At 39.3% G+C, this 19,421-nt stretch overlaps 1 protein-coding gene across 4 annotated transcripts; it reads left to right on the forward strand.

Annotated features, from left to right (window-relative positions):
* The first annotated feature begins 146 nt into the window (after nucleotides 1–146).
* LOC136234267 (pentatricopeptide repeat-containing protein At5g27110) lies at nucleotides 147–18,723 on the forward strand. 4 transcript variants are annotated; one of them, XM_066024086.1, is made up of 3 exons: nucleotides 147–2,611; nucleotides 3,291–3,545; nucleotides 18,588–18,723. In XM_066024086.1, exon 1 carries the CDS (start codon nucleotides 338–340, stop codon nucleotides 2,435–2,437), a length of 2,100 nt encoding a protein of 699 aa, XP_065880158.1. In that variant the 5' UTR covers nucleotides 147–337; the 3' UTR covers nucleotides 2,438–2,611; nucleotides 3,291–3,545; nucleotides 18,588–18,723. The 4 variants fall into 4 exon arrangements, with proteins under 4 accessions (XP_065880158.1, XP_065880157.1, XP_065880156.1 ...); XM_066024085.1 differs by lacking the exon at nucleotides 18,588–18,723 and adding an exon at nucleotides 5,978–6,253; XM_066024084.1 differs by lacking the exon at nucleotides 18,588–18,723 and adding an exon at nucleotides 4,867–5,248.
* The last annotated feature ends 698 nt before the right edge of the window (nucleotides 18,724–19,421 follow it).

The raw sequence follows: 19,421 nt of genomic DNA on the forward strand, positions 1-19,421 counted from the left end.
GTTTCGATTCCGCTAGTTTGTATGTGCTTTATTTCGCTTTTTTGTTTATTCTTTATTATTTATTTTATACAGATCTTGTCTTCTCTTTTAATAATATTTTGGGCTCGACTCTGTTTCATTCGAAGTTGTACTAACCTTAGGATACTTTGGTTCTTTTTGGGTTGACCTCCAAGCCTGAGACTAAATCCCAGTATCAAATCAATTTCTCCATTTGCTCCGAATTTTAATGTTAGGAGCTTCCGTTGTCGTACTGTACTAATCGTTTTGTTTGATGTTCGCTGATTTTTCTTTGTTGATCTGATGAAAGAACAAAGAAAACCCTTTCTTCACACATCTAATGGAAATCCTATTTTCTTCTTTAAGAAAATGCGTTTCTTCCAAATCGCTTATGCTAGGCAAACTCATCCACCAAAAAATGGTAACTTCAGGCCTTCAAAACAACATACCCTTGTGTAAGAACCTTATCGACCTATATTTCTCTTGTCAATACTTCGACTATGCCAAACTTGTTTTCAAAAGGATTGAAAATCCACTTGATATCTCTCTCTGGAATGCCATTATAGCTGCTTACACAAGGAATCATATGTACATTGAAGCTTTTCAGATTTATCAGAGTTTATTGCAATACCCATATTTAAATCCTGATAGTTTTACCTACCCAAGTGTCCTAAAGGCTTGTGCTGGATTGGGCAAACATTATTACGGAAAATTGCTACATTCACGTTTGTTGAAATCTGGTCTTTTGTTTGATATTGTTGTGAGGAGCTCCCTTGTTGGATTGTATGCAAAGTGCAGTTCTTTTGACTATGCCATACAGGTGTTCGATGAAATGCCTGACAGAGATGTGGCCAGTTGGAATACCATCATTTCTTGTTATTATCAAGATGGGAAAGCTCAGAAAGCTCTGGAATTGTATGGGAAAATGAGAGAGTCTGGGTTTGAGCCGAATTCCGTTACATTGACGGTTGTCATCTCATCATGTGCAAGGCTTTTGGACTTAGAAAGAGGGAAAGAGATTCATAGAGAAATTCTGACAAATGGGATCATATTGGATAGCTTTATCAGTTCTGCACTTGTAGACATGTATGGAAAATGTGGTTGCTTAGATACAGCTAAAGGCATTTTTGAGCAGATGCCGAAGAAGACTTTAGTTGCTTGGAATTCGTTGATTGCAGGATACAGTTCAGTAGGTGATACCAAAGAATGCATTGATCTTTTCATGAGGATGGAAAAGGGAGTTATAAAAGCGAATTTAACTACCATAAGTAGCATGTTATTAGCTTGTTCAAGAGCAGCCGAGCTTCAAGTTGGAAGATTAATTCATGGGTATGTAATTAGAAACAGAATGAAGCCTGATATCTTTGTGATCAGTGGATTAATTGATCTATACTTCAAATGTGGAAGAGTCCTTTCAGCTGAAAATGTGTTCAAAATGATGCCAAAAGCAAGTGTTGTCTGTTGGAATGTTATGATTTCTGGATATATTACAGTAGGCAATTATGTTGATGCTCTTGGCATGTACAATGGTATGAAATTAGCTGGTGTAAAACCAGATGCTGTAACATTCTCTAGCATTTTATCCGCCTGTTCGCATTTAGCAGCCTTAGAAAAGGGTAAAGAGATCCACAACTGCCTCACCGAAGCAGGGTTTGAAACTAATGAAGTAGTCATGGGAGCACTTCTGGACATGTATGCAAAATGCGGTGCTGTAAATGAGGCCTTGGCTGTGTTCCATAAACTTCCAGAGAGAGATATTGTATCATGGACTTGTATGATTACTGCATATGGATCTCATGGCCAAGCTTTGAGAGCTTTGAGACTTTTTGATGAAATGCAACTTTCTAATGCAAAACCAGATGTAATTACTTTTCTTGCAGTGTTGTCAGCTTGTAGCCATGGAGGATTAGTTGATAAAGGCTGCTATTATTTCAATCTGATGAGTGATAAATATGGAATTAAACCGAGAACCGAACATTACTCTTGCTTGATTGATCTTCTAGGACGAGCTGGAAGATTGTGGGAAGCTTATAGCATTCTCCAAAATACTCCAGAAATTACTGAGGATGTTGGGTTATTAAGCACATTATTTTCTGCTTGCCATTTGCAGAAAGAGTTCAAATTGGGGGAAGAAATTGCTGAGTTGCTTATCAAGAAAGATGTTGAGGATTCATCAACTTACATTACTTTATCAAATATGTATGCGTTTGAGAAGGATTGGGAAAAGGTGAGAATGGTTAGATTAAAGATGAAAAAACTAGGGCTGAAGAAGAACCCTGGTTGTAGCTGGATTGAGATTGACAAGAGAATTCAACCTTTCTTTGTTGAAGATCAGTCACATGCTCAAGCTGAAATGCTAAATCACTGTCTTTCAATTCTTACTAGTCACATGGAAAAGGATGAATGCTGCCATCACAACATTCATATTGAGTCTATCTAGAAGGCATACCATATTATCTAGCACATGTACTTGTCACTCGGCTGTTAATATTTGACACGACAACATGATTTGTGGAGACAACCCGCTAAAAGAAGCAATTGCAATTGCAGGAGAGGAGAGGAGACTGCAAAATGCAAAGCAGCAAAGGAAGTCATCAAGTCGCAGACTGCCGAAGTAAGTTACAGTGTATGTTCATTGAAAGGATAATTCATAGCGTTCATGTTGTCTAATGCTTTATTTGGTCCATAATTTTTTTATTAGGACAATAATAGATCAGTATAACATTATTATTATTATTATTTTCACGAAATGGATGAAATTATTACTAACCTTTCAGCTTTCTCTCTCTCTCTTTTTGCGTATGAGTTGGCTCGTGCCAACTAGAGATTGGTTGATGACATGGATCTGTGAATATCATTCAAATATCAAAGCTTGTGGACAATTGATGAAAAATATATAAAATAATATGATGGTGATGAAAATGGTCCGAAGTTGTAGGGCTTTGTTTTGAGAGCTCAATCTAAAGGAACTGAAGTAAAGTGACACTTCTAAATCCACAAACACCTATTGCGTTATGAATTTAAATTTGTCTGCACGTTATGGAAACTTCTGAACCTATGATGATATTTCAAATTCATGTTATGTCCTCGTGCACTTTGCATTATTATTAACAATGTGCTGTGAGGTACATTATCTTAATCAGCCCTGTTAATGGCTAATCGCATTGCTTAGTCATGGCTTTCATGGAAAGGAATATCATTGCTTAGTTACTAATTTCTTTCTACACTATTCCACTCTCTATCAGACTTCCTGTCACCATATTCTAATGATGGGTTTTGTTCATGCTGAATAGTTGAAAGACATGGCTGAAAGGTTAGCAGTAGGAGCAGCAGGGAATGTAAAATCATCTCCCTTTACTTTTTGGATGTTTCTAATGCTTCAATTGACCATACAAATGGCCAAATAGCATCCCAAGAACCAGACACAAATGGATTAAACAAGGCCGATTTGAAGAAAAGGTATCATAACAAAAGATAGTGAATCTAACCATGAAGCTGAATACCTCCCTGCCAGGTGGTGTCAAGGATCTTAAGAGAGTACGCTTCAGGTATGTTATATTAACTTATGCAGTAGTTTGAATCAGTCATAATGTTGGAGTTTACATTAGATCTATTTTGTGCATCTCTGCACTCATCTAAATAAAGCCTCAATCTGAAACTGAAACTAACTTCAAAGGAAAATGAAATATATCTTGTTTTGAACCAAGTTTCTTCCATTAAATGTTAGTATTTTCACACATCTGATTGAGCACCACAAATTATTTGGAGGAATTACGTGGGAAAGCTGATTCCTCCATGTGAAATTTCTTCTCTTGATGGTGTAGTAACTGAAATGGGTAACTTACATTCTACAGTGCTACGAACATTAAACTGCATTTCTTGACATAACATGAAACGGTGAGTTGGCCACTGCCAGTGGGGTCATACTGCACGTAATCACTCCCTTTGAACACAGATATCGACAAAATCCGTTTAAAAAAACAAAGAAATCATAACATGGATAAATTTTATTATATTATTGTCTTGCAACCAATGAACAATATGATACATATTTTACAAAGTATCGAGGATGGGACAAAGTGTAAATGAGCTCTATTTTTTTTGGGTATTTACAATTCCAGTATTTTGGAAAAGTATATATTTTGTGTGTGTGTGTTTTAAGAGTAGCTTTGATTCTTTGGAGTATTTACCTATGAAGCACCGGTATAGTTACACATACGCTTTCGGATATGCGTATGGTAAGACAAACGACATTTAAAAAAAATATATATGAAATACGGGTACGGAGGAAATATATATATATATATATATATAACCACAACTAACATTCATAATCACTAGTAAGTCGTTAATTCATTAAAAAAAAAACATTTAATACTTCAAAGTATTTAAACTACCAAACTCTAAAGACTATTCTAAGACATTTCATGATCTCCATCTACAAACATTTAAGAGAAAGTCCAAATAAAATCCACATGCTTTCACTTTTTGTCAAGCTAATATTTGGAAATTCTTTTTTACCAAACGGGGATTGAGGTTTTAGCTTTGCTAAAAACGATGATTTTTTAGTTTTACATTATAAAAACGATCATTATTGGCCTTAAAAAAAATTCAAGAATTAAAGTTGTTTAGTACCACATTTACTATGAGCCAAATTTTTTATTTTCCAAAATCATTATTTTCGGAGCTTTCTCTCTCTAAAACATTAGGGGGGTGTTTGGGTGCTCCTTTTCGTGTTTCTGTTTGCCTTTTCAGTTCGAAATGGAGAGTTTTAGGTGTTTGGTTAGTGACATTCCTGTTTGCCTTTTACACTTGAAAAACAGCATTAAGTGTTTGGTTAGTGACCTTCTGTTTGTTTGCTTTTTACAGCTGAAAAACAACATTTTACAAAAGCAGAGAATCTCTGTTTTTTGGAAAATGAGTCTTTTCAACAGCAAACAGCAAACCGTAACAACAAACAGCAACCACAAACAGTAGGTAAAACAAATAGGCCCTAGATTTCCCTTTGCTCACCAAACAACACCTAAATGACATCAAAATTAAAAAGTTGAAGAATTAAAGTTGTTTAGAATATCAACTCTTTGAATTTTTCATTTTTGAGGCCATCGATATTTGAGGTCCTTGTTTTTAGTAAAGCGAAAAACCTCCGTCATCTTATGGTTGTAAACGAAAATCTCAGTTCCCATTTGGACAAAAAAAAAATTCAGGTACCAGTTTGACAAAAAAAGTGAAAGTTTTTTTTTTTTTTACTTTACCCAACATTTAATATTAATTAGCTTTTAGTTATTTTTTTTTTTTTTTGCAAATAAAAGGGTCGGTGCGGGCTGATTTAGTTAATTATTTGTGTTAGAGATTTATATTTAATTATATATATATATATATATATATATATATATATATATATTAACTCCTATTTTTGTAAATTTATTTAAAAAAATCCTAAATTTTGCCAAATTAACTCTGAAATATATCCTCGCGTATCCCATAATTAAAAAGAAGGCTAAATTCCTACCAAAAAAAAAAGAAGGCTAAATAATTTATTAGTCCTCATTTTTTTTACGTAACACTGTTTAATTTCCATATTTTGAAAAACACATTATAAGGTTTTTTTTATCTTTTGTCACCATTAACCTTTTGGTCATTTTATCAATTTTCTTTTATTTTAAACCAAACAGATCTTAGCTTTCAGGACAACCATAGTGGATACAAAGCGGCTATGTTACTGTTATTTTTTGTCTGTCTGTCTGTTTATATTAAATATAACGGTTAAAAATCTAAAAACAAACAGAAGGACCAAAAAGTTAATATTGACAAATGATAATGACCTTATAATATGTTTTTCAAAATAAGGAGACTAAACATCCTGTTAGGTAAAAATGTGAGAACTAATAAATTATTTACTTGAACTTATTTATAATGACATATTGACCTCTTATGATGCGGACATTCGAACTGGCCACACTGATCGCGCGGACTCTAGCGGGTCTTCAAGAATCAAGCTCACAGAGGATGCACCTGGAAGGGCGGATCCCCAAGACATGCGAGCAAGGCGGATCTAGGAGTACGCCAGAAGGCGTATCCACATATGAGCATGGGCGGATCGCCAAGATTACTTCCTCAGGAAGTCGACCAACAGACAGTCTGACATTCCGTACCTGCGCCGTCGTACTCCTTGTCTGAGCAGACTATCCATTTTTCCCTTTGTCTTATGCCTTTTTGTAACCCTAATAAGGGTAGCGTCGGTCATTAGGGGATGTATTTATACCCTCATTTTGTAAGAATGGAACAACTTTTATCAATCAAATATCATTTCTCTTTGAGAATTAAGGTTTATACCTTGTTATCGGGATTCACTCCTTCAAGTTAAGCTTGAGAAGAACATCTTTGTTGGTTTACGACTAAAACCTTCATTTCTCGCTTTCAATCCGTATCAGTTGGTATCAGAGCCAATCGTTTCCTGACCCGAAACTTCTTTTGGCAATGGTTCAACCCCGACAACCGCAAGATTCCATGGAAACCAGTGACCGGAGATATGAGGAGCTAAGGGAGCACCTCGCGGAACAGATTCAGGCCAGCCATGAGCGGCAGAGACAGACCGATCAAAAGTTCCTGGAGTTAACCACCTCCCTGGAAAACTTCAAACTGGAGGTTCGGTCCTTAATCCAATCCGCAGCAGGAGGATCAACTCAGAGAAAGGAAGGAGCCCTTGAACAACCACGTCCACAAATGGGTCCTAGGGATCCTGAGGTAAGAAGGCCTGACTTTGTCCTTGTGCATAACGCTGATAGCGATAGTGATGATTTTGAGGATATTGGGGATAATGGTGCCTTTAGAAATATGAGGGGTGTTGGCCCGAATGATAACAGACGTGTGGGTATGGCTAGGGCAGAACCAGATCTAGGAAACTTTGACAGGGATGATGCCTTTAAGTTAAAAATAGACTTACCGTCTTTTGGTGGTGAACTGGATATAGAGGGGTTCTTAGATTGGTTATCGGAAGTTGAGCGCTTCTTTGAATATGCTGGGAATCCTGATGAGAGGAAAGTAAGGCTGGTGGCGTATCCCCTGAAGGGTGGCGCATCAGTTTGGTGGGATCAGATGAGGGAAGAAAGAAGAAGAGGGGGCAGAGATCCGATTAGATCTTGGCTACGAATGAAGGCGATGTTGAGGGAGCGGTTCTTACCGCCGGACTATGAGCAGTATATCTACAGCTCCTACAGAGGATGCTCTCAAGGTGCCCGAAGTGTCCATGAGTATACCTCAGAATTCTTAAGGCTATCGGCTAGGGCCAACTTGTCTGAAACTGAAAGCCAAAAGACCTCTAGGTACCTAGAAGGGTTGAGATACAACATCCAGGATCGTATTGGCACACAGATGGTGGTTCGAGTGTAAGATGCCAGGAATTTGGCCCTGAAGGCTGAATCTCAACTAAGCGGGCGAACCCGGAGATCCGCCGCTACCGAGTATACGCCTGGAGGAAGGGATAACGTGAAGCCTTATGACAAAGGCAAGCAAGTGGCGAGTGCCAGTGGAGTCAGGGTTAACAGTGTGGGAAGAGGATCTGTTGGAGATACTAGGCCATACAAGGAGGTATCTACACCACCTAAGAGCAACAATCCATATGCGAGGCCCGCGCCTTTTAAATGTTTCAGGTGCAATGAACCAGGCCATAGATCCAACGAGTGTCCTAGGAGGAAGAGTGCTAACATGGTGGAAAGATGTGAAGAATACTATGAAGAAGGGGATGAAGTATATTGTGAACCCTTGGGAGAGGATGATGATGAGGCGGATGAAGGGAGATACGCCATTCATGTGGTTAGACGCTTATTAGTCTCCAGCCGACTAGAGGGCGATCAGAGACATCAACTATTCCGGACTCGTTGCCTTGTGAACAAAGGGCGATGCAACGTAATCATTGATAGTGGTAGTCAGGAGAACATTGTGAGTAGCAGCGCCGTTCGGAAGTTTGGATTGCTGGCGGAGGCACATCCTGACCCCTACAGGGTTGGATGGATCAAGGATGTGGGTGAACTCAGAGTAAGCCAGAGATGTAAGGTACCTATTGAAATCGACGAATATAAGGATGAAGTCTGTTGTGACGTGGTCGATATGGATGCCTGCCACCTACTATTGGGCAGACCCTGGCAGTTTGATAATGACGCCATCCACGCCGGAAGAAGGAATACTTACAGATTTATAAAGGATGGGGTGAAGTTCGTACTCACACCCATGATGAGGGAATCAAAGGCCGATGAGAAGTCCACCTTGGTAGTCTGTCCCACACACAAGTCATTCGTCAACGAATGCGAAGAGAGCCAGATGGTATATGTGGTCATGATAAAGGCGAATCACGAATCAGCACAAAGGAGCAAGAGGGAAATGCCAAATGAAGTGATCCGCCTACTTGGCGAGTATCAAGATCTGTTCCCGGAAAAGCTACCAAGTGGGTTACCACCTTTGAGGGACATCCAACATCATATCGATCTTGTGCCTGGGGCTAGCTTACCAAGCCTCCCACACTATCGAATGAGTCCGAAGGAGAACGACATCATGAGACAGAAAGCGGAGGAACTCATCGAGATGGGATACGTTAGGGAGAGTATGAGTCATTGCGCCGTTCCAGCTTTACTTACGCCGAAGAAGGATGGGTCTTGGCGGATGTGTGTTGATAGTAGGGCCATCAACAATATCACCATCAAGTACAAATTCCCCATTCCAAGGTTGGATGATATGCTGGACCAGCTTGGCGGATCTAAAGTCTTCTCCAAGATTGATCTCAGGAGCGGTTATCACCAGATACGTATTCGAGCTGGGGATGAATGGAAGACTGCTTTCAAGACTAGGGATGGATTGTATGAGTGGTTAGTGATGCCATTTGGGATGACCAATGCCCCTAGTACTTTTATGAGGCTAATGAATCAGGTGCTTCGCCCGATGATTGGGAAGTTCGTAGTTGTGTATTTTGATGATATTTTGATTCATAGCCAGACCTTGGCGGATCATGAGAAGCACTTGCAGACAGTATTTGATCTATTAAGGAAACACCAGCTATTCGCCAACACCAAGAAGTGTGACTTTGTCATGGAAAGTTTGGTTTTCCTTGGATTCGTGGTTAGTGGCGACGGTGTCCAAGTGGATGGAGAGAAGGTGAGAGCCATCCGAGAATGGCCGACTCCGAGGAATGTGGGGGACATCAGGAGTTTTCATGGGCTAGCAACATTTTATCGAAGATTCATTAAGAACTTCAGTTCCATAGTGGCCCCATTGACAGAATGTTTGAAGAAAGGAAAGGGGTTCGAGTGGGCGGACGCCCAAGAAGAGAGCTTCGCCTTGATCAAGGAAAAACTGAGTACAGCGCCAGTGCTGGCGTATCCTAATTTTGATAAACTGTTTGAAGTTGAGTGTGATGCCAGTGGAATTGAGATTGGTGGTGTTTTGATGCAAGAGAAAAGGCCCATTGCGTACTTCAGTGAGAAGCTATGTGACGCACGGCAAAAGTGGGCAACGTATGATCAAGAATTTTATGCCATAGTGAGGGCATTGAAAGTATGGGAGCATTACTTAGTGGGGAAAGAATTCATTCTCTACACTGACCATCAGGCCCTCAAGTATCTAGGAAGTCAGAAGCAACTTCGAAGCTCCATGCATGCCCGATGGTCCGCCTTCATAGATAAGTTCCCCTATAAGCTTATCCATAAGGCGGGAAAACAAAACGTAGTGGCGGACGCCTTGAGTCGGAGGGTTGCACTAATAAAAACCGTCAATCTGGAGACCGACTGCTTCGAACATATCAGAGGAGAGTACCTGGCGGATCCCGATTTCGGTAGCATTTGGGAGAAATGTAAAACCCAGCATGGAGATGGAGCGTATCACATCACGGATGAGTATCTAAAGAGGGGTAACCAACTTTGTTTACCTTGCACTTCCATCCGCGAAAAAGTTATCCGCGATCTGCATGGCGGATCCCTGGGGGGACATTTTGGGCGAAACAAGACCTATGAAGCAGTAAGTTCCCGTTATTTCTGGCCCAAGATGAGGAGAGATGTGGCGTACCTAGTAGAACGATGCTATATCTGCCAGACCGCCAAGGGACACCCCACTAATGCTGGTTTGCAACTACCACTACCTGTACCAGAAACTATATGGGAGGATCTGTCCATGGATTTTGTCCTAGGGTTACCCAGAACTCAGAGGGGCATGGATTCCATCTTTGTGGTTGTTGACCGATTCTCAAAAATGGCACACTTCATACCATGCCGAAAAACCAATGATGCATCGGCAACTGCTAAACTGTTCTTCAAGGAGGTCGTCAGACTACATGGCGTACCAAAGAGTATTGTCTCAGATCGTGACACGAAGTTTCTGAGTCACTTCTGGCGGATCTTGTGGGCTCTTTTTGATACTTCTCTGAAGTTTAGTACCACTGCCCACCCTCAGACAGACGGACAGACAGAAGCGGTCAATAGAACTCTGGGAAACTTACTGCGTAGCAAGTGCAAGGATAGGCCCCGGATGTGGGATGTGGTTCTAGCCCAAGCTGAGTTCGCCTACAACGGCTCTGTACATTCGGGAACCGGGAGATCACCATTTGAGGTAGTATACACAAAGACCCCAAACCATGCCCTTGATATAGCATACCTTCCAAAGGGAAATGTGACTGCCAACCAGCTGGCCCAGGACTATATGCAGATGCACCAAGAGGTAAGGGAGACTCTTGAGGATAGAAATCAGAAGTTAAAGACTAAGGCGGATGAGCACCGCAGGGACCTACAGTTTGAAGTTGGAGATGAGGTCATGGTATATTTGGGCAAGGAGAGGCTCGCCAACACCGCAAGCAGCAAACTTCGGCCTAGGAGGTATGGGCCATATAAAATCACCAAAAAGATCAACGCCAATGCCTATCATATAGCATTGCCAAACTGGCTTGGCAAAGTCTCACCAGCGTTCAACATCCGTGACCTTAGCCCATGGAAATCGGATGGTCCTTTAGAGCTCAACAAAAACGAATCAGTGCCGGACTCTTTTAAAGAAGGAGAGAATGATGCGGACATTCGAACTGGCCACACTGATCGCGCGGACTCTAGCGGGTCTTCAAGAATCAAGCTCACAGAGGATGCACCTGGAAGGGCGGATCCCCAAGACATGCGAGCAAGGCGGATCTAGGAGTACGCCAGAAGGCGTATCCACATATGAGCATGGGCGGATCGCCAAGATTACTTCCTCAGGAAGTCGACCAACAGACAGTCTGACATTCCGTACCTGCGCCGTCGTAATCCTTGTCTGAGCAGACTATCCATTTTGCCCTTTGTCTTATGCCTTTTTGTAACCCTAATAAGGGTAGCGTCGGTCATTAGGGGATGTATTTATACCCTCATTTTGTAAGAATGGAACAACTTTTATCAATCAAATATCATTTCTCTTTGAGAATTAAGGTTTATACCTTGTTATCGGGATTCACTCCTTCAAGTTAAGCTTGAGAAGAACATCTTTGTTGGTTTACGACTAAAACCTTCATTTCTCGCTTTCAATTCGTATCATCTTAAGTTTGCTTAAAATGACATATTGGTCTTCCGAAGTAATTACAATGATCTATTAGCTCCCCGAACTTGCTTAAAATAATACAAATTTTAATTTGTCCAAATCTTTTATCGTTATCCCATGTGGACTTGGGGGAGTTAATGAGACCTTTTAAGCAAGTTCGTGGAACTAATGAGACACCTTTAAAGTGCAAGGGACCAATCATTTTTTTTTTCAAATTTAGTGACATTTGATATATTAAGCTCGAAACTTTGTGTTATACAAGTTTGTTTTAATTTCAAAAATAAACTTTAGGAGGAGCTGAAAAATGAAGTTATATATATTAAAATATTACACGGATATTAGTATTATAAATATATAAAATGGTTCATTTCAAATAAATCTCATGTGGTTTTACGATTTTACAAATTGTTACATGTGGATTTTTTTTATTACAAACCATGTGGTTTGCACCGTCAATAAAATCTTCTTCTTTTGACAAATCTTCTTCTTCTTCCAAAATTCAAATATAATTCCTTAACTCTGTTAAATGGGTGACGTGACAGAGAGTATTTTGAGATTTTTTTACTTTTGACAAATCTTCTTCTTCTTCCAAAATTCTGGGAATTCCAGAAAATGTTTGAACATATGGAATATACATACTGGTAAAACAGACTAATCAGGCATAGGTGCAAACTGTTCAAATCTAGTGAAGTGATCCAACATACATAGTTTAACAGGAAGTCAATTTTAGTTTCATTAATCATTAAACCCTTAGTTTAGTTTAGTTTATTCACTTATCTTCAGTAGAGTTACCACTGTGAGCGCCTAGACCTTTACTTACAAATGACTATTTTTACATTACATTGTCACTTAACGTTTTTAAGGACGACACAAGGTAGGTTCTTTTCAGTGCATGTATTACTTATAGCCTTTTATTATGTTTTTGGGCTAATTTAATATATTAGAGTCGCCACTCGGGATTAATGTCTGGAAACATAAAATTAGATAACAGATGAGCTCATACTATACCATCTCCTCAGAATTAGGTTCGTGAATTAAACAATTAAAGAGTTTGATTAATAAATGCGTAGATTTAACTTCTGTTAGAATATCATTATATAATCTAATTCATTTTCAGTTTATAATAATTCATCACACGAAAGTGATAAATAAATATTGAATAATAAATTACATTTCAAAACTACACTCGTCTATCAGATTTATCTATGATGCTGGACTCGATCACTTAGGACTCATTTAGATCCTATTATTTAATCACATCAGCATGCATTTTGAACCGTGATTTATATCTACCTATTCTAACATATTTAATATTTATTCCAAAAATGCTCCTAACCCGCAATTAATTACATTTTACTTGTTTGAGCATTTATTCGCCTATTTACGGCTACTAGAATGTAAATTTACCGAATTTCGTAAACTACAGACTCAACTCGATGAAATGGGATGAAGGCAGAATGCTACACTTTTGTAGAAGTAGCCGATCGGCAACTATAGATGGCCGATCGGCCACTACCTGTGGAATTGTAGAATTCTGCTTTTGCACCCAAAATCACAGCAAACCTAAACGAACTCTAAATAAAATTGCATAATAAAGGGAAGACTTTTAAACCCTTCATAGGGTTACCTTTGTTGCTATAATCCGGCTTTGTGTGGAGGTAGGCTCATGGACACAGACGAACAAGATTACAACTGAAACCCCAAATTGATGAATCTAGACTCAAACTAGATTGAATTGATTTCAATGATTGATTTGAACCTTTTCCTTGCTTCTAAGAAGGATTAGGATGATTGATTTGGTGTTTACCTGAAGAATCAGTGAGGGAAATCTATGATTTCACTCACTTTCAATGACTTTCAGTTGATTTCAAATCGTTTTTATCTCTAGAATCCTTTTTCTAAGACCTTGGTTCACTCAATTCTTATCTTTAATGGTGTTTAGAATTATTTGGAAACTTTGATTGGGTGTTTTGGTTGAAGAAGAAGGAGGCTTAATTCTACCATTTCTATCTCTAACCTCTCTCTAGAATCCCTCTCTAACCTCTGTAATTTTTCTAGAGCTTTCAAGATGTGGTTCCCCACAAGGTTGTAAAAAACGTTAGGCGCTAGTCGGGCGGACATGCCCCTCGAGGATTAATCGAGATTAGTCGAAGATTAATCGGGATTAATTGGATTTGTAGTTTTGTATTTTTTATTTATTAATAAATAAATTACTGTATAAATTCAATTAAAATATGTATTATACTATCTAAAAATAATAATATAAAATTATTTAATATAGAAAAATACATATATTTATAACATATATCTTTGAAATTGTGCAAATATCAACATTTCAACAACAATATCATTGAAACAACTTAAAAGTGAATTATAATAAAGAAAAAATAAATTCACAATTAAAAATGCTTTTGTTCATTGTCATTGAGGCGGTACCTAGGCGGTCTAGGCGGTATCGAGGCGGCCTAGGCGGAGCCCAATCGGTTATAAATCGCCTAAGAGTCAATAAAACGTCTAGAGGGACTAATCATAGAAAATCGGGACGGATTCTCGATTTCGAGCGCCTAGACAGGGTCTAGGCGCTCTAGGCAGCCTTCGTTTTTAGTGTTTTTAACTCGTATGTGAAGTTGCAGGGGCAAGTTATAGGGAATTAATGGGGCAAATCTGTTGTAACTGACGTTTGTGGCTGATCGTCCACATCCTGGTTAGGTGCAGATTTACCCCTTGCCCTAAAGAGGACCAAACTTTTTCGAGGCCCGAAAACGCCCTTCCCGACCTCCGACTTTGACAATTATTATACCATTGGAATCGTCTCGATGAGACAGACACTTTTATATCACATGTCCCAGGGCTAAAATGTCCCAATTTAAGGCTATTGCCCTAGTTTCATCTTGGGTTTTCGTTCGAAAGCTTTGAATGGTCATAACTCCTTCGTTTGTCCTCCGAATTGAGCCCGAAAATGTGCTCTAGGCTTAGAATGGAAAATAGTCAACTTTAAGCTCTAAGATTGACATAAATGAGTTCGTGTTTCGGTCTTTGATCTCGTACGAAGGCCCACCTGCAACATAATGAGCACATGCAACCTAATTTCATCATTATGGTCGGAAAGGTCCATGATAATAATGATATTTATCTTTGGATTCTCTAGGCTTGTTGGCGTTTTTAAGGAATTTATCTACTTTTCTGGCCTCAACCATTTTGTTCAGCTCGACTACTAGCTGCCTATAGTCTTTAGTGTCATGTCTTTCACTTTTTTGGAACTCACAGTATAATCTGTTGTGCCTTTGACTTGATGCTTTCAACTTTGGGGGATACTGGATGTGCTGTATATTTGACTCCACCCAATAGAGAATTTCTTTTCAAGGAATGTTTAAGGGAGCATAATTTCAATCTGATTGCTCCTTAGATCTTTTATTCTATTCCTGGCTCCTATTGTTTTTGGACTTTTTCGGATGATGAACCGAACTTCATCTCTCGTTTAGTAATGGATTGAGCTTATGGTTATCCCATTTTACAAAATCACGGGCTATTCTCATCAGATCAGGAAACGTCTTCGGCCTTTGAGTTGTCAGATCCTTCCAGAGATCTTTGCTTCGGCAATTACTTGCCATTGCCTCAACTGCCCCATCCACATTCATATGTTTAATCTGGATGGCCATGCGATGGAATCTCTCTACCCATTCTTTCAACGATTCGCTTGACTCTTGAACAAGATAATTCAAATCTTGCATCATTTTATTCTCTAGGATGGAGGTGATGAAATGATCAGCAAAGTATTTAGGCATTTGTTTAAAGGATCTGATGGAGCTAGGCAACAACTATTCATACCAATATGCAGCCGAATCTCTCAAGGCTATTGAAAATAATCCGCACATGAGAGCATCAGTAGTCATCGTAGTTTGAAGATCCCAAGGAAAATTGCTCACATAAAGAGTAGGGTCAGTCATACCATTATAGTCTTTGGGAAGTGGGTAGTTTAATCCTCTTGGCATAGGTTGACTCATGATTTTTGCATTGATGGGAGTATCCACGTTAGTAGTCTATGGCATCCTTGATTCTAACCCTTCATGGCATGACGAAGCTCCTTTATGATGAGATTGTACACCTCTTCTTTTAAGGAACTTGCCTCCTCCACCTCCGGTCTAGGATTTGGCCTTTGATTTCTTTGATATGAAGAATTGGGAACCTCTGTACTTTTTCAGTTTGCTTTATAATGATGAATCAAGGATTCAGTGGAATCATGATGAATGCCTCTATGTCATTTTGGAGATCTGGAACTTTCAGGTTTTGGCTTCTTAAGAGGTGAAGGTGATCGATAACGCCTTCGGTATGAAGGACTAATATGCTTTTCCTTCGATCTTCCAAGGATCACTTTAGGCTGAGATTCTTATAAGAATCCTCACTTCTTTGGATTAGTTGGGACGTCATGATGTCCCAAAGAACAAGTCGTAGATCGGTGTCTATCTCCATACCTATTGGCCTCTCTTACCTCCTTAAGCTCAATTCTCATTACCTCCATCTAAGTTGCATGCTCCGCTTTGAGAATGTTCATAGACTCCTAGGTAGAGCCGATATTGTATATCAGTTGCTTTGTAAGACCATCCATGAACCGGCACTGCTCATGGTCCAAGGATCCTAAACAAGCATCAATTCTCTGATCTAGAGCCGGAGAAATATGCAACGGTTCCAGTGGATTATTGCTAGAATCAACTAGGCCATGATTAGTTGCAGCTGAATTGCAGAAGAGCAGCTTATGTATGATCGTATGACTGAGTTGATTTTCACCTTTTCACAGGAACAACTACTGAGTCATACGGTCGAGGGGAAGCCATTTGTGCCGATGGATTCACAGGGTGTAATTCATAGTGAGGGAACATCTCAATACACTCAGTTGTTCGCAGGTTTGTAATGATTCCCATTTTTTTATTCCTGTTTGTACAGGAACATGTGCAGTGTCTGGAAAAAATTGGCTACGTAGAAGGTGTAGGTCCCGTGTGATTAGTTCCAAGGCGGGGGGTTAGGAACTAATATAACCTTTTCGTTTTAATTATGCTGACTTAATATAATTCTTTGAATTTCACAACTCAATTTTGGTCAGCATGGCCGAGTGAGGCGTAAGACGGCTTTAGTCAGATACTGACTAAAGCTGTTTTACTTGCGAGTTGGGAAATGACACTTTTGTGGTCAGCTTCCAACTCAGCACTCTGATTTACTCAGTGTCAGTTTAAATAATTTATATACTGAGTAAATATAACAAGCAACGCATACAAATATATATTGAGAGAGAGTTAGAAATTACTCAGCGCGACTTATCCTGGTTCGGCCTCTCCGCCTACGTCCAGTCCCCAGAATCCCTCCGGGCTTTTTTCAATCCAATACTGAGCTCTTTAAAGGTAGAGCACAAACCGTTTACAAGGCAGTTGAATATGCAAGAGTATCGTTCTCTATTCGTCTACTCAACTCCTACTAAGTGCTATAACCGAACACCTAGATTTCTCTACCGCTGAGTACTTAAAACCGAGTACTCAGCACCACTCTCTCAATTTTACAATTGATACAAACTTGTTCTTTTTCAGACAAAGAACACTTTAGATGATTACAAAATCAAACTAGCTTTTACACAGAGATAGAAATTTGGTGTAAGATATTTTTCTTGTTTTCATGTGCTTTTTATGTGTATGCTTTTTCTCTTGTATTTCGGCAAAAGATCCAAGAAGTGTACTTGTCCTTTTATAGATGAAATCTGAAGCAGAAATGATTTGAATTTGGAATTGTCCGTTGGATTCAAACGGCTTCTTCTTGCGACATGTTCTAGTCAGCTTCAGATTTGCAGGCCAATCCTGTCGTCTGAATTCCGCAGGCGCCAGGCTTGTCTTCTTCTCGCAAGTTTGTCTTCTAGTGCAGGTTTCATCATTTAGCCAGCAGACATTTGACCCATGCGTCTCGAAACTGTATCCATGCATAATTCCAAAGTTTCTGAATTGGTGCAGATCACTGTCGGATCTTGTCTTTTAGCAAACGGATCATTGGTGTTGTCCTTAAAATCATTCAGCATGACTTTGATAGTCGTTGTCTTTGATTGTTGCCAATTCCGATACTGAGTTGCCTTTCACTCAGCTTCCACGGTCAGCTTCGTTCTGCAAGATATAGTTCCGAAGAAGACTTCTCTTCTTTTATGCTGAGTTGCTTTTCACTCAACTTCTGTGATCAGCTTCATCTTGAAGCTTTTGTTCTGAAGATGACTTATCTTATATTATGCTGAGTTGTACTTCACTCAGCTTGTGCTGTGTTCTTATGCTGACTTCGTCCTGTCTTACTTTTTATTTCTATTTTCATTTATATTTATACTCAACATTGAACAAACATATTGGTACAATTAAATCAAAGCACTTAAATTTAATTGCCCATTAATCATGGATTAACTTAAATAATTTTGTCAAATCAAAATCATGTGGAAAGGTGTTTCAACAAACTCTCCCATTTTGATGTTGGCAAAATATTTAATTAATGGAACTCAGTTTTGAAATTCCCCATGATTGAGTTATTTTTCATTCTTCTGAAGTTACTCCCCCGTAAGGGTTGCATCTATTGACTTAACTTAATTCTAAACCTTCTAAGATTTAATCGAGTGAAATTAAGACATGCCTATACTGACTTAGCTCAATTCTAGACCTTCCAAGATCTAATTTAGATGAGCATAGGTCAGCTTTCAGAAGAGTTCAGTACATGTTTACTCAGTTTGATACATGGTCTGTTTAGGTATCAGAGTTATGGAAAAAAATGTATTAAAGCTAATGTGTACTGAGTATATTCCTTTTTCTTTTGTTTGTTTGTTCAATTAAGACAGATCAGCACAAAGCACAATACGTAAGTAAGCATCACATAAGATTAGTCAATTTGAATAAGGGATGCATAAGTGTATAGATGGTCAGCAAAACAGAATACGCCAGATAAATGCTACAAGCCAAGTTCTAAGATTAACTAATCTATTTCTTCCTGTTGACTTGAGCTTGGTGATCAACTTTTCCTTTTCCCTTTGGCTTTGGCAGATCTTGGTTGCTGACTCTCGGATGCTTCCCCCAAGTTTTGCTGAGTTCCATCAGCTTCAGCTTGTTCTTTCTCCCCCGTTTTTCCAGCATCGGGGTGAGGAGGAGAAAAGGTATCACGAAGAATAGCACAAGTTAGTAGGGATGAGTACTTTTGGAGTTGACTCGTACTGAGCTGAAGGCCGTCAAAAACTGCCATGCCATCATCCAGAGTTGAAGCGGGGATTCGAAGAGAGGCACTGAGCATACTTAGAAGATACTCCTGTGATTTCCTGATCCAAGTGATGGAGTTTGCCAGCTTGGCAAATGATTGATGGTACATTTTGAGCAGAGACGAATCATAAAACTGACGCTGAGCATTTGTATAGCGGACGTGGTTAAGTGTGGCTTGAGAATACTTCAGAATTTCATTCGTCTTTACTTGGTCAGTTTCCATTTCTTCCTTACTCAAGTTGAGTAGACGGACAGCCTCACTAATTTGCTCAATGGAACATTGGGAGGAAGAGGAGATTAACTCACGAGTTCTGGTCTACTCAGTATTTAGCTGGGTGAAATATTGATTAACCTCAGCAGAGGTGGCATAAGTTGAGTGTTCAGCGGAAAGGTTGTTGATTTGTCATTGGAGGGAGTTCATGTGATTCACCATCAATAATTGAAGTTCATCCAGCTTCATGATGGAGTCTTGCTTGGGTTGTTGAGATTTGAAGGTTGTCATGACACTCAGCAAGTCTTTGAGACCTTTGATTTCTGCCAGGAGCTGAGTGACGGAGGAGATCTGTGTTGGCTCAACATGAGTAGACCCAGCAGCGTCGGCATGAGCATGATTAAGATCCTGGA

This window comes from Euphorbia lathyris, chromosome 6 (assembly GCF_963576675.1).
Source record: "Euphorbia lathyris chromosome 6, ddEupLath1.1, whole genome shotgun sequence".
NCBI lineage: Eukaryota > Viridiplantae > Streptophyta > Magnoliopsida > Malpighiales > Euphorbiaceae > Euphorbia > Euphorbia lathyris.

What these genes read in the sequence shown, in the direction of transcription:
- LOC136234267 (XM_066024086.1), top strand. Translation starts at nt 338, where the DNA reads ATGGAAATCCTATTTTCTTCTTTAAGAAAATGCGTTTCTTCCAAATCG.